The following is a 15,073-nucleotide window of genomic DNA, read 5'->3' as shown; positions in this document are numbered from 1 at the left end:
CAGGGCATACTACACTGGCTGGCCTGTCTAGCTCCAGGCACTCACCTGTGAAGCTCCCAGCTGGGAAGGAAAACAGGCAGTGACAGCTTCGAGTGGTTGCTTTTCTGTAAGAACACAGGATCTTTTCTTTGGTTGCTCTAACATGGTATTCCCTAACCAGGGATGCACTTCGGAATTATCTGAGACTGTTTTCCAAAGTACACGTGACCAGCTCCACTCCCTGAGATCTTGATTTAGTAGGTGAGTCTGGGACACATGGATTTTGGAAATAAACAAACCAAAAGCCACCCAGGCTATTCTGTTTTGGATCTATGGTTTGGACCACTGCTCTTAGATCATTAAAATCCCTACTCTTATTCTTCAGGCCATCTTTCTAGCATTGGTATTTAGGGACAGAATTCAGTTTTTTTTTATTAATCGGTGGGCCGAGGTTGGGGGCAGAGTTTTTAAATCCTGGCCCCTTTAAAGCCATCTGTATTTCAAAGCAGTTGTGGGAATTTCAGTGGCCTCTGGCTGGAATAGAAAGCGAGTTACAGTTTTTACACTTTGTCATTGTGAGTCATGATAGAGAGAAAGACTGACGGTTGTCACTGAGGAAGAAGGTGAGGCCTTTCCTGGTTTTGAGTGGGGCACACCTCATGTACTGGGTATGTGAGGGGGATTTGTGCCACCGCTAGGCTGCACTCCTTCCTTGTCTGTTGGTTTGGCTTGTTTAGAAGCTGCTTACCTCTCCCTTCTTTTCTCTTAAACCCTAACAGAAGGGTGAATTCAATCAGGTTTAGTAATCTCTGCCTGAGACCTAACTATTAATTATTCCACATGATTGGTGCCTGCTATTCCCACAATGCACATATTGTATTTCTCTGTTTAGGGGAAGTTGCATTTGCCAACTTTCTATTGATTTACCTAGATTCTTGGCAATTTTTTTTGTTTTAAATAACATTGGTAAGAGTTCAGAGGCAGTCACAGATAAGCGATGGCATGCCCCTTTTACCCAACAGAAGACCCTTGAGAGCTTGGGAGGTTGTCAAATGGTCACATAATGAAGGAAGGGAGGATGGGGTGATGTGGACCGGTAGGGAAAAATGCGTAGTGCTTGAAATGGGATAATAGAAAATGGGCTCATGAGCTGCAAACTTCAAAATAATTTCTGGCTGTGTTTGCCTAGACCCTCTCCATTGCTCTCTCCACAAACTTAGATTTTCCCACATCTGCTTTCTTCCTGGGGCCTGGAGCAACTCACCATGTAGTTGATCAAGGCCAAGATCCTAAACCTCCATCCGGCAGCCTGGACATTTTTACTGGCTTTTCCTTCTATCTTCCAGCTCAGCGTTTCCCAGACTGCTTTGGAGGCCACTTTTCCAGCGGCCTGTAAGGATGAAAGCTCTTGGCAATGCCCTCCTTGGGAGAGGTTCTTAGTATCCACTAGGATAGGAAAGATTCTTTTTAGGTTTCACTCGGAAAATCTTTCTAGATTGGTTCCACCCAGTGTTTGTCCAGCCTCATAGGATCACGGAGATTTCAGAGGCAAAGCCATGCAGGATGCTAAGACACTGCTTTTTTTTTTTGAGACAGGGTCTTACTCTCTCGCCCGGGCTGGAGTGCAGTGGCATGAGCATAACTCACTGCAGCCCCAACCTCCTGGGGTCAAGCAACCCTTCCACCTCAGCCTCCCGAGGAACTAGAACTACAGGCTCACCCCACCACACCTAGCTTAAGTTTTAAAACTTTTTGTAGAGACAGGTCTTACTGTGTTGCCCACGCTGATCTCCAACTCCTGGACTCCAGCGATTCTCCCTCCATAGCCTCCCAAAAAAGCACCGACCTTGAAACGTGCATGTGAAAGTTTAAGTCTGGGCTCTGCCCCCTTCAGCTGTTTCAATTAGGGCCAGTGACTTTACCTTTCTAGACTTGAGTTTTCCTATCTGTACAATGGGGCCAAAACATGTGTCCGTAAAATTGTGGCGTGGACTCAACAAAATGAAGTGCATCTAGTACACAGTGAGTGTTAATTTTCTAAAAGCAAGCAAATGAGGAAATGCTGGTCTAGGTGCCCTTATATGCTTATCTCAGGCATGGATACTTCCTGCTCCTTTATTTGATCAGCATCCCCTGTCACCACTTTCAGGCCATAGACTTGGAATGTCCTTCACCCCAATTATCAAGCCTTTTTTTTAAAATTTTTTATTTTTTTGAGATAGAATCTCACTCTGTCGCCCAGGCTGGAGTGCAATGACATGATCTCAGCTCACTGCAGCCTCTGCCTCCTGGATTCAAAAATTCTCCTGCCTCAGCCTCCCGAGTAGCTGGGATTACAGGCGCCCATCACCACACCTGGCTGATTTTTGTATTTTTATTAGAGATGGGGTTTTGCCATTTTGGCCAGGCTGATCTCAAACTCCTGACCTCAAGTGATCTGCCTGCCTCGGCCTCCCAAAATGTTGGGATTACAGGCATGAGCCATGGTGCCTGACCTCAAGCGCCCCCCACTCTTTTTTTTTTTTTTAAACCTTCTCTGTTTAAACAACTACTGAAATTGCTTTAAGCACCTTTCCTTCAATTATTGAAAACAAATTCTTCTTGAATTCTTTTTGTCCAGTCTACGATCTTCCATGACATTATCTCTAAAGATGAATATATCTGCGTGTCTCTGTCCTCTGCTTCTCTCCCTTACTTTCCCTCCCTCCCTCTTTCCCTCTAATCTCCATCATCCCCCCTCTTTTTCTCAGTAAACATTTATCAGTAAACATTTCTCAGAGAACCTGCTAAGGGCCAGGGATTGGGCTAGTTTCTGGGAATATAAAATAATTAAGATGTGGCTGGGCATGGTGGCTGACACCTATAATCCCAACACTTTGGGAGGCCAAGGCGGGTGGATCGCCTGAGGTCAGGAGTTCGAGACCAGCCTGGTTAACATGGTGAAACCCCGTCTCTACTAAAAATACAACATTTAGCCAGGTGTGGTTGTGTGGGCCTGTAATCCCAGCTGCTCAGGAGGCTGAGGCAGGAAAATTGCTTGATCCCAGGAGGCAGAGGCAGCAGCGAGCCAAGATTGCTCCACTGCACTCCAGCTTGGGTGACAGAGCGAGACTCCATGTCAAAAAAAAAAAAAAAAAATTAAGATGTGCTCTCTGGCCTAGGATGGGCCAGGTGGCATGTGAAGGACAGGACTGCAGGAAAAATTTAGTACTGAGGGTCAGAGCCACTCTGCAGGAGAAGCCTGAATCCTTTATCATTGCTCATCATGTGTTATTTCATGTTATGTGCTCTAGTTGGCTTAGCTGCTCCCAGTATCAGCATTGTCTGGGGTCATGAGCTCCCTTGGGAACACAGATGAAGCACCTAGAGCAGCCAGGGTCAGGATCTACCATGATCAAATATTTTTTCAATGGTTTGATGTGCATGGATAGCATCAGGCCAGCAAAACAGGCAGGGCACGTACCTGAAATCTGGAGAATGAAGACATTTGACATGCAGCTTACAGACAGAGATGCCTTTCTTAACTGTTTTTCAGCTCCTGTCACATATAGAGAAACTTCGAACCTCAATGATAGATGATCTAAATGCAAGCAATGTTTTCTACAAGAAAAGGATAGAAGAGCTAGGGCAGAGACTTCAGGAGCAGAACGAGCTGATTATAACTCAGAGACAGCAGGTATGTCTGGCGACAGTGTGGCACCGTGCTTCTTTAAGCAACGCAGTCTATCTAAGAACATGTGTTTTTTACTTTAGAGCATTTGTAAGTGGTATAAGGTGAGGAAGATGGAATATTTTTCCCCTTGTGATTGCTTATAAAAGCTAGTGCAATAAAATACATTTTTAAAAGGTATTTAAAAGTAATATTTTGAAGATTTATACAGTTAAAGTTCAAAATTAATTTGATTTGAAGGTAAATAAGAATTTCATTCAGTAATTACCCTGAGAAGCAGCCAAATCCAAATGCAACTTAAAAAACTTTTTTTGTTATTTTATTGTAGACTCAAGGTGTACATGGACAGGTTTTTTACATGAATATATTGTGTAATGGTGAGGTTTGGGTAATAACTTTTGCCTCTATGCTTTTAAAGTCCACAAGCCCTATGTCCCTGGATGATTTAGTGAAAAGGTTAATTTACTAATAACAGTATCTGTGCATTATCCCATGTGTGTGTCCCTGTCTAACTTCAGACATATCACTAGAAGACTGTATTTCTTTGCAGATTAAAGACTTTACCTGTAATCCAGTAAACAGTATCAGTGAACCCAAAGGTAAGTGGATGGGATCCCGGTGCTGGCAGCGAGGGGACCTCCCCAACTGCGCTGGGCTTCAGAAGAATGTGGGCCCCACTTGTTTATGTGTGCTAAGATGGCATTCTTCTTGTTGTATTAATTTGGTAGGTTTGTCCTCTATTATTCTAATTTGAGAGATTTGTTGCCACAATCCAGAAAGGTGAAGAATTTAAAAAATCTAAACTATCACGTAGTTGTTTCATTTTTTTAATCAGAGTACTTTTAGGCACATAATACCTACTTGGGAACCATTTGCCTCTTAACTTATACACCGTAGAACAGAGTTATGTGTATAAAAGCACAGGGTCTGTTGACAGATTGAGTTCACCTGCCATCTCTGGCACTTCATAGCTTTGTGAATCTCTGCCTCAGTTTCCTCAGCTTTATAGTAGGAATATGAATAGTGTTTCAGTCTGTTTTCTCTGCTATAATAGCATACCACAGACTGGTATTTATAAAGAAACAAAGTTTCTGGAGGCTGGGAAATCCAAGAGCATGGTGCTGACGTCTGGTGAGGGTCAACCTATGGTGCAAGGCATCACCTGGCCAGCTAATGCATGGACAGAGAAAGGAAATTGGGCCAAACTCATCTTTTAAAATCAGGAACCCACTCTCAATAACCAACCCATTCCTGCCACTATTGCCATGTAACATTGTTACAATGGCAGTTAAATTTCAACTTGCATTTTTGAGGGGACATTCAAGTCATAGCCAATAGTAACTACATCATAGGCTTGTTATGAGGATTAAATGGGATAATATACCTATTAAGCCCTCATTAAGTTAGCCATTATTATTGATATTAAGCTCTTAGTAGGCCAGGCACAGTAGCTCATGTTTGTAATCCCTGCACTTTAGGAGGCCAAGGCAGGAAGATCACTTGAGGCCAGGAGTTCAAGACTAGCCTGGACAACATAGCGAGTCCCCCTTCTCTAAAAACAAAAAATAAAAAATGAGCTGTGCATGGTGGCAGGTACCTGTAGTCACAGCTACTCAGGAGGCTGGGGTGGAAGAATCACTCGAGCCCAGAAATTCAAGGCTGCAGTGAGCTGTGATTCCACCACTGCACTCAAGACTGGGTGACAGTTTGAGACACACATCTCTAAAAAAACAAAAACCAAAGAACTCTTAATTATTCTAAAGTGCTATAAAGGCTTACTGCGTTTTTCTCAACTGTGGCTGTTTTGGGGTTATAGGTTTGTTCTATGCTTAGCGGGAATATGCACAACCTACTGACTGCACCAGTGATAGCCTGCCTACCTCCGTATCATTCAAGGTCTCTCTCTCTCTCTCTCTCTCTCTCTCCCCTCTCTCCCTCTCCCCCTCCCCCTCCCTCCCTCCCTTTCTTCCTCTCTCTCTCTCTCTCCCTCCTTCTCTGTCTGTCACACATACACACACTAAACCAGTCAAGACCAGGGCAACAGCTGACTTTGCAAAAGAAAAAAAAATAAAAAAGAGACCAGAAGGGAGACTGGAAGCCACAGGTTCAGGGTCTCACTTCTGCCTAGTTTTCTTCCCGGTGATTCCAGTCCTGGTTCCTGCACGTCTCAGGTTGTTGAGGCATCTTTGTCTATTTGAGGGATGCCACCTGGGGGTGGTGCTGGGGTGTATGAGCTGGGTTTCCTCACTCTTGTTTTGAGATAGAGTTGAGGAAAGAGGGTTGTGGTTCCCTTTAACTCCTCTCAAAATAACAAGAGCTCAGGTAGGGAGGAATACTTGCAAAATTAACTAGATATCATAAATATTTGACTGAAAAATAATTCTGGGAAAAATTTAGCTTCAGAAAGATTTATGTTACGCGTATTTATTCTCCTGGTGATGTGCTATATATTGGTACGTTTCCTTTATTGTTTTTCATGGGGGCACAAATTAGGATAAGGGCTACAAAAATTTAATCCATAGCTTGTGATTTTTTTTGTTCATTTATTTTTCTGTCATTTCAGGAAATCCTTTAGCCTGGCAGGCTTTTGAATCTCAGCCAGCTGTTCCAGCTGTGCCTAGTAAGTTCCTATAATAGATGCAGGGCTCCAAAGGTATCTTTAAAATGCTGAACCAAAACATAACTTTTACTTACTATTTTTCGAGACTTTTCTTTGAAAACCAGTGTATTTAGAGATCGCATAATGATTTATTTTGATTCTTGGTTTTGACCTCATTCTAAAACTCAAGACTATGAATATCCACGTGATGTTGTGGTGATTTTGATTAGCCATAGCTATTATTTCACAATTTGTCTAAAAAGGGATGACTAAAAATTCCTTGGCATCACTTTAGTTTATACTTGTAGACTTCTCAGAGTGACACACTGGGTGACTGTGTGACTGTGTGTGGTGTCACCACACTTTGAAACTGCTGACACTCTTACTGCTGCAGGCTTTGACAGGTGTCCTGTCAGTCCCCACTTGTGGTCAGCCTGGCCATCTGCTCTATCTCCCGGAGCTGTCAAGATTCTGCAGTAAACCAAAAGGACATAATCTTTACAGTTTAGAAACTGACAGGTCGTTGTTTAGAAATACTAGCTAAATAGTTGAGATAGTTTTGCTTCCATTCAGGAAGGAGTAAGGGCAGATAGCCGTGCCATGTGCACAGCAATATGACCACAAGAGGAGTATGGGCTGAGGCTGAGCGCAGGGAGATGGCACCACACACATGGGCCTAGGGATCTCAAGAGCACTGTGTAGTGACCAAAGGACATTCTTGACCGTGTTTTGGAATTTGCACTACTGGCCAGAAAATGCTGATGGTTTTAACCTCTCAGTCTTCTTGGAGGCTTCTTGAAGCCTCTCGTTGCTTCTTGGAGCTGAAGAAGTTAAGTGGTAGTTAAGGAGAGGAGCGGAGTTTAAGTGCCAAGAGCAGGGCTGAGAGAGGAAGAGATGCTGAACTTGCATCTTATGAAATGAAGGAAGAAACACATTTCAGAGAAGGATAGAAAAGTCAAATACTAACTTATTCAAACAAACAATCTTTGGCAGCTGACCAGACTCAAATATATATGCAGAAAAAAAAACAAAAACAAAAAACCAAGGCTATATTTAGTTAGAGTGGTTTTCTCCAAATGGAGTATGCAAAATTATCTATTGGAATGTGGGAAAAAATTATTAGAGATTATTTTTATGTATTAATAAATCTTACCCTTTTACTTTTTTCAAATTTTTTTGTTTTAAAGTGTACATATTTGTATTATAGTACATATGAAATTCATTTAAATAAATATGTGTATTTCTGGGGAAACTTTTACTGATCGGGAAATGTTGTCAAAAACTACGGATGCCACTGGCTCTAGAAAATTCCAAAAATAATTTAAAAAAATAAGCCCATAGCCCCATAGGTAGGGGTCCCTTCCAAGTGAGGCCCTGGCTCATCCCATTCCTCTTCCCAGCATACAAAAAGATCTAAAAGCCAAGGTTCTAATGATGGCAGGGAAGTTTTCATCACTGAAAAGAAAACATACACTCTAAAATCAGAAAATCTAAATCACAAAGTGAAAGTCAGCTTAGGAGATATGCAATAAATAAATCAGACCTATACCCAGTAAAATGAAGATTTGTAATGTCTAATATAAGGCAGATATGGTCAAACCTGTTGATTCCACCTGTCTATACCCTTGGTGATTTAGACACTAGTCAGTCATTTACTGATTTACTACCCTTTCATAATAAGGGAATGAATTCTGTAGTTTAGAGAAAAGACCAAATTGTGATCAATTTAACAGCATCAGATCTTTTGATTCTGTAAGCTGGAATAATATCTAGATCAGGAATAGTTAGTATTCTGTATTTTTTTTTTCCTATAAAAGGCCAGATAGTGATTTACATTAGGCTTCACAGGCTAGATGGTCTGTTTTGCAACTACTCAGCTCTGCCATTGTAGTGCAAAATCAGCCATAGACAATACTTAAATGAAGGAGCCATGTTCCAATAAAAACAGGCAGTGGACTGGGTATGTCTCATGGGCTATAGTTTGCCAGAACTTGATCTAGATTATGCAAGTTGCAAATGGGTACAAAGGCAGTATTTCCAGAGTTTGTTAGCAATTTACAAATAGGAATTGAACACTTTCACTAGAAGCCATTGTGAAGATAAAAAGTGTATACCCACAGAAGTAGCTGATGGCCGGGCATGGTAGCTCATGCCTGTAATCCTAGCACTTTGGGAGGCCGAGGCAGGTGAATCACTTGAGGTCACCAGTTCGAGACCAGCCTAGCCAACATGGTGAAACCCCGTCTCTACTAAAAATACAAAAATTAGCTGGGCGTGGTGCTGCATGCCTGTAGTCCCAGTTACTCAGGAGGCTGAGGCAGGAGAGTTGCTTGAGTCCAGGAGGCGAAGGTTGTAGTGAGCCGAGATCATGCCACTGCACTCCAGCCTGGGCAATGGGAGTGAAACTCTGTTTCAAAAAAAAGTAGCTGAGGTTTGTGGCCAGTACTTTTTAGGGTAAGATTAGAATTAAAATTCTGTCTTGATAAAATAAAGAAGCAGTAAACTAATAGACCAATACCGTTTAGTGAAAACAAACTGGACAAATAAATAGTCCAGAGAGGACTCTCAGATAAGAATTGTCAAATATTTGAAGAAGGCAGTGGAATCTAATTTTCTGGAGAAATTTAAATTGGAGAGCATTTAGTCTTAGTTAAGTTGGGCAAACCTCTTTCCACAGGCAGTGACTAAATTAATACCTTCACATAATGTCTTCCAGCCCAGTGATTAGAGTACTTTTCAAAACTGGTTTATTGTGCATGAATGTTCATTGCAGTGTTATTCATAATAGCTAAACAGTGGAAACAACTTATATGTCCATCAACTAATGAAAAGGTAAATAAAATGTGGTCAGTTTATAAAACAGAACATTATTTGCCCATAAAAATCCATACTGATATTTATATGCATGCTACAGCATGGATGAACCTTGATACCATTGTGTTAAGTGAGCAAATCCAGATGCAAAGGACCACATATTGTATGGCTTCATTTACTATATGAAATGTCAATAATAGGCAAATTCATAGAGATGGATAGTAGATTAATTGTTGCCTGGGGATGGGGAAGGGGCAGAAATGAGGTGTGATGGGTATTGGGAATGGGTATTTTAAGGGAGGTGATGAAGATTATGTTCTAAAAGTGGACAGTGGTTGTAGTTGCACAGCCCTGTGAATATGCTAAAAAACCACTGAACTGTATATTTTTAAAAGGTGAACATATCTCCATAAAGCTGTTATGAATATAAGTTTATGTTAGTTGTGTAATATCTTTGTCACTTGAAATATTTGTCCCTTATGGTCTGTATGTATCTTGACTAATTTGAGGCAAATTTGGCTATCATCATGTTCGGATGCTTGTGCTTTAATTATGGAACCTCTGAGTTTTTCCTTTTTATGCTGTTTCAGTGAATGCCCCAGCCCTGCACACTTCAGAGACTAAATCTAGTCTGCCAATGGCACAAGGTAAGTTTCAGTAATAGTCTCAGCGTTTTATGTGCAGTTGCCACCCGGAGTTAGATAACTTATTAACCAAAAGTGATTCTGTGGAGGTAATTTATAATAAAACAGGAAACATTTTAGTGATTGCAAAAACAGTTATTAAAACTGCAGTCTTCGTGTGTAATACTGTTGTAAACTGGACATATCCTCCAAAGTCTTAAAGTATAAAAGGTGTAGATAGGTATAAAAGGTTGCCAGACTCACAAGTAGAGATTTTAACTTGAGTAGTGTCTTGGTTATTTATGATTTTTGTGGAAAGCAGTAGGTGTTGGGTAAGAATGGTCTGCTACCAGACCAGCCAACCAGCACATGCCACAGGGCATATGTGGCTGTTTTTATAACTTTCAATGTGGCAGCAAGTCACCTTTTCTAAACAAACGGTTTGAATGACTGGTTGGGAAAATCTAGAAAAGACATGTAATGGAAACTAAAGGAAACAGATAGGAAGCACTGGGTGAAATCATTGCCAGGGTTCAGTTCTTGGACCAGATCAAAAGGGTGATAATTGTTATTCACATGATCCAATAGACGGGCTGAATGTTTGTAGCTGTATTTCACTTTTTATACAGTTAAAGTGATTACAGTTTTTATAGTATGTACTTTAACATGATGTTTTCCTGTGGTCTGTTGGATATTACAAATGCATTAAGATGGGAGAAGGGCCATCTTTTTCCTGTCTCACATACAGTTGCTGTGGAATCCAATGATTACTTCAGTCTTCTTTCATTTTTGGTCTTTTAAAAAGGTTACACGTAAATCCATGATCTAACTGGTCAGTATAGTGGCACTTTTTGTCTTCATAAATATCATGGTCTGTATACCATGAACTTTAGTAATAATCCTTTTTACTCATGACTGACTCATGAAGTGTTTATTGCACCTTATTTTTTTTCCCGAAGATCATTTCAGGTGGATCAGTTGTCTTGAGTATGTGATCACAATATGTGATGTATAAATTCTCCACATATTGATCTTCTTATTTACAAGTGTTTAGAGCATGCAGTTTTTTCCTTTAGACCAGTAACAGATAAAAGCACATTGGACATAAATAAATTTGCTTTAATATTGAATGTATAAGAAAAGTATCTAGCAATCATTCGGTATTCATATTATTTTATGTCAGGTCTAAAATCTCTCTGTTGCGTCCTTTTGTAAAGCACTACTGGCCACTTCTCTTTTGTACTTCAACAGTGTATTTTAGTTTCTTTTACTTCCCTGCCCCTCTACTTTGTTATCGTTAGCTTTCTGTATGACATTACACAAGGTCCCAGTTTATTTGTCATATATTTTTGTTGCTAACTAAAGGACACCCCCGTAGGTACATTAAGCTGTCTGGGGTTAATTCAAGGGTTTGGACAAATCGATCATTTCTAAAGCATGTGTTCTTGGAGACCCTACCCTCACTGGCCCAGAGCTGCATGAATCAGTCATGCCCCCTTCCTGGCATCTGCTGGGATTGAAATGCTAGTTTTAAATGCCAACCAGACCTGGCACAGGGCCTACAGCCCTTGGATGGGGATCAAAGCTGATTTGTGAGCATCTCAGTGGGCAGGAGCTCGGAAGAGACTTGGCCAGGGCCCGCCAATGTCCCCCACCCCATCAGGCCAGCTTCCCCAGGGCGGCAGGGGCAGGGCAGGTTAGTCATGGATTGCATAATGTTTATTCGCCCGTTCGCTCTCTGTCCTTTGTTCCATCTCAAAGCTTGATGAGGTTCTTTACCATGAAAAATCTTGCGATTCCTTACCATTGTGGGTTGGGTCCCCTGGGAAACAGACTGATACAGAAGTTTACAGGTGGGACGGGGGGTGCCCTCGGACAGCACCTGTGAGAGAAGCAGTGTTGGGCGAAGGGGACGTTAAACCCAGGTGCAGCTGCAGTGGAGGCCTCAGCCAGCCCTGCTTCAGAGCTGCAGAGCTGGGATGAGTGCTCCGGCTTGTCCTCCACTGAGGCAGGGGTGGGGGCCATTGCCCCTTGCATTGATTTCTCATCTGATGGGGGCTGCCCCGAGGAGAGAGTGAGCTAAAGCAGCCTGGAAAGAATTCCACTGTAAGCTGCTAGGAGCCAACCTTGCCAGTGCTTCTGTCCTGATAGGATCTAGGTAAAATGGGAACCCTGATGGCTCCCTGCTTTCAACTCTGCTACATAAGCTGAATAGTACAGGCAGTAGGTTCTGATTCAAAGGCAGTTGATAGGATGAAACACGGGTTCTGGAGAAGATAAACAATCAGGTTCTGATTTGAAGGCAGTTGATAGGATGAAACATGGGTTCTGGAGAAGATAAACAATCATGCTTGATCCCCATCCCCTAGTATGTGTTTTTACTGGACAAACCTCAAATAACTTTTTGTAGTATTTTCACCACTGGAGACCACTTTGCTCTTTGCTCATGGGGTTGTGACTAAATGGTGGTATTAGGATGCCCAGTAAATAAAGTAGACTTTGTTGCTGTTAAACTGACCCATACACCAATTGCTTAGGTTGCCTGACCTGATAATATGGCCCACTTTTAGAGCGACGAGTGCAGTGAGGATGCAAAATAACCACTTTCCCCAAAGTCTCTGGGCACCTGCTAGGTTCCAGCTACACGTGAAGCCCTCCTTTAATTTGGCCTATAAATTGTGAGGGGCTTGTGTATATATGACTTTAATTGTATATAGCTACAATGATGACCACAAAAACTGGAAACTTTTTTTTTTTTTTTTTTTTTGAGACTGGGCATTTCTCTGTCGCCCACGCTGGAATGTGCTGGTATGATCATAGCTCACTGCAGCCTCAACCTTCCGGGCTCAAGTGATCCTCCCACATAGTTGAGACTGCAGGGGTGCACCACCATACCTGACTAATTTTTAAATTTATTGTGTAGACAGCATCTCATTATGTTGCCGAGGCTGGTTTCAAACACCTGGACTCAAGTGATCCTCCCACCTCAGCCTTCCAAAGTGCTAGGACCACAGGTGTGAGCCACTGCACCCAACTTACAAACATTTTTATTAGACTTTACAATTATTATGTTTTGCTCTCACAGCAAGTATTCTACATCTTGAAATACTGACACTTAACACAAGCAATAGTTGATTGTCCAATACATGACAGGTGGTGTGCTCCAGACTTCTGGCGTATTGTGTCTCTTGATGGAAAGAAAGATGGCTTCCCCCACTGGACACCACCGGCCCAAATAGTGTTACAGAAGTGGGATGGGGACTGTTGAAAGGAAGTCTCAGTTCAGTGGAATTCCACCCTCTAAAGGAGAATGGGCCTGTTCCCTGTCAGGTGACCATGCTTACGTGCAGTCACAAGGGGAAATGTTTGGATATGCCAATAAGATCTCCTAGACATATATCCTGGAAAAGCTCAGAAGAGTCTTCAGTGAACATGTCTTTGACAGGAGTTAACATGCCACGTGTAGTTATCTGTTTCTCTAGTGGTGTTCCGCCACTCCTGCTTTCCTTCCTTCACCGACCACTGGGTAATGACAGCTGTGGGCCACTCCTGAGGGTAACGCCAAGGCGGGCATGACAGAGATACAGAAACGAATCAGAAACGAAGTCTGTCCCCAAGGAACTTATAGCTTATAAAGGAGACCACATGTTTATAAATATGGTGCAAGGTGAGAGCCACTGAGAAATGAAATGGGTATCCAGGCAGGGGAGAGATTTTCTCCATTTGGGAGACTCTCGGAAGACTTCCTGGCGTAGCTGATATTTGGCCATTTGAGCCGAGTAGGAGGTGAATATGTTGGGATGGCATCCTAGGCAAAGCCAACAGTAAGAAGGAAAAGGTGGCAGGAAAGCACTAGATGTGTATTAGCAGTGCAGAGTAATTACTTGGCCACGCATAGAGAAGAGGAGGAGACGTGAGGGAAGTGAGGTTGGTTGAGGGCGTTCATGGCAGCTGTTGAGTGCCAGGGTCGTTCTTGGGGCAGTGTGTAGCCGCTGAGTGCTCTTGAGCCTGGGTGTGCAGAATTAGAGAGCTGGGCTATGGGAGGCTTGGCCTGACCAGAGCGTCTCCAAAGAATCTGAGCTGCGGAGACCAGTTGTGGGTGTGGGTGATCCTGCATTTGAGATTCCTCCCCAGGAGTCTGGGTTGTGGTGACGAGAGTGGAGAAGGAGTGGACAGACCAGCGGTTTGGTGGAGTTGGCAGAAAGGCTGAGCACCTGATTGGGGACCAGGGCCAAGGCCAAGGAAGGTCAGAGCACAGTGAACTCTGATAATGGGTGGACAGCGGTGGCATTTGAAGAAGTCAGGAAGACAAGCCTAGTGAGCGCCAGTGGGCAGGCATCATTGCTTTGTGGCCAAGTGCCCAGACTTTGGAAGCAGGCAATCCAGATTCACAGCCCAGCCCTAAGCTGTGGGCTTAGGGACTTTTCCTACCAAGTGCAGAGAGCAGCCATGGCTACCGTAGTGGCCATTGTGATGGGCCAGCAAGGCACAAGCCACTGAGTAAGCTCTGGCCAGTGTTAGCTTCTAAGGTGGGCACAATGAAGTCCCGCTGAAGTCAGCCAGGGACAAAAGGGCAGGGCTAGTTAGAGGACCAAGAGCCTTTCTTCTGGAGACAATGGTAGGAAACTGACAAGGATTTTTTTGAAAGCTTTCAGCAAGTTCACGGGAGACTCAGACCTCTGAGTGTTTTGACTCTCACCCTGGATCTCAGCTCAGGACAGGTTCTGGGACGTTTGAAGGCTAGACTGGTGGCTTACAAAGCACGAGCAGGGCAGGTCCTTCCCTCCTGATATAGGACATCAGCCTGCTTGTTTTGGGAGCTGGGATTTGGCCAGTCTCACTTTCCCAAGCCCTTGTGATGGGATCCTGTTCGGGAATCTCCCCTTCTACCAGAACTCTTCCTCTCTACACAGAGGGAAACACGTCAGAACCTGGCAGTTATCCTGACTCTAGAGAAATAAGTCATGGGAGTATCCCTGCAATGAAATGATAAATATATGTGAGATGATTTCATGAAAATTTTAGTAAAAGTTTCCTTGTGACCTTGTTTTGATCACAAGTACAATAAAATACAAATGGTGTGACTTTTTAAAATCTGAAATTAGTTATCCTCCTTAAATCTCTGTTTTCAACTATTCAAACTAGTAATATAACCTATTTTGTATAATTTTGCAAAATCTTAATGCTCTATAACAAATTTGAAAAGCACATTTTTGGTGGTCACCAGTTGTGGTACCTGGTGGACTTAAACGCTTCTTCATGGCTATGTCCACACTTCAGCATTAAGGTGGTCTTACTCAGTCATAGGCTGCATTCCAGAAGTTCACTTGAAAGTAGTTTCAGATGCATTTCTCCCATACAGCCAATGTTACATACATTGACTAGGTT

The 15,073-nt window shown here is 42.7% G+C and overlaps 1 protein-coding gene across 6 annotated transcripts in view; it reads left to right on the top strand.

Moving 5' to 3' along the window:
* The window catches only part of DZIP1 (DAZ interacting zinc finger protein 1), a 63,275-nt gene that overhangs the window by 28,615 nt on the left and 19,587 nt on the right, over positions 1-15,073 (top strand). For all 6 annotated transcript variants that reach the window (XM_031655603.1, XM_017951363.2, XM_017951362.3 and 3 more), the window contains 4 exons: positions 3,515-3,655; positions 4,200-4,248; positions 6,213-6,269; positions 9,653-9,709. In XM_031655603.1, the coding sequence (XP_031511463.1) occupies positions 3,515-3,655; positions 4,200-4,248; positions 6,213-6,269; positions 9,653-9,709 (304 nt within the window). The remainder of the gene's footprint in view (positions 1-3,514; positions 3,656-4,199; positions 4,249-6,212; positions 6,270-9,652; positions 9,710-15,073) is intronic.

This window comes from Papio anubis, chromosome 15, assembly GCF_008728515.1.
Source record: "Papio anubis isolate 15944 chromosome 15, Panubis1.0, whole genome shotgun sequence".
In the NCBI taxonomy this organism is placed as follows: domain Eukaryota; kingdom Metazoa; phylum Chordata; class Mammalia; order Primates; family Cercopithecidae; genus Papio; species Papio anubis.
The sequence above is the reverse complement of the archived record's forward strand: the minus strand, read 5'-3'. Positions and strand labels throughout refer to the sequence as shown.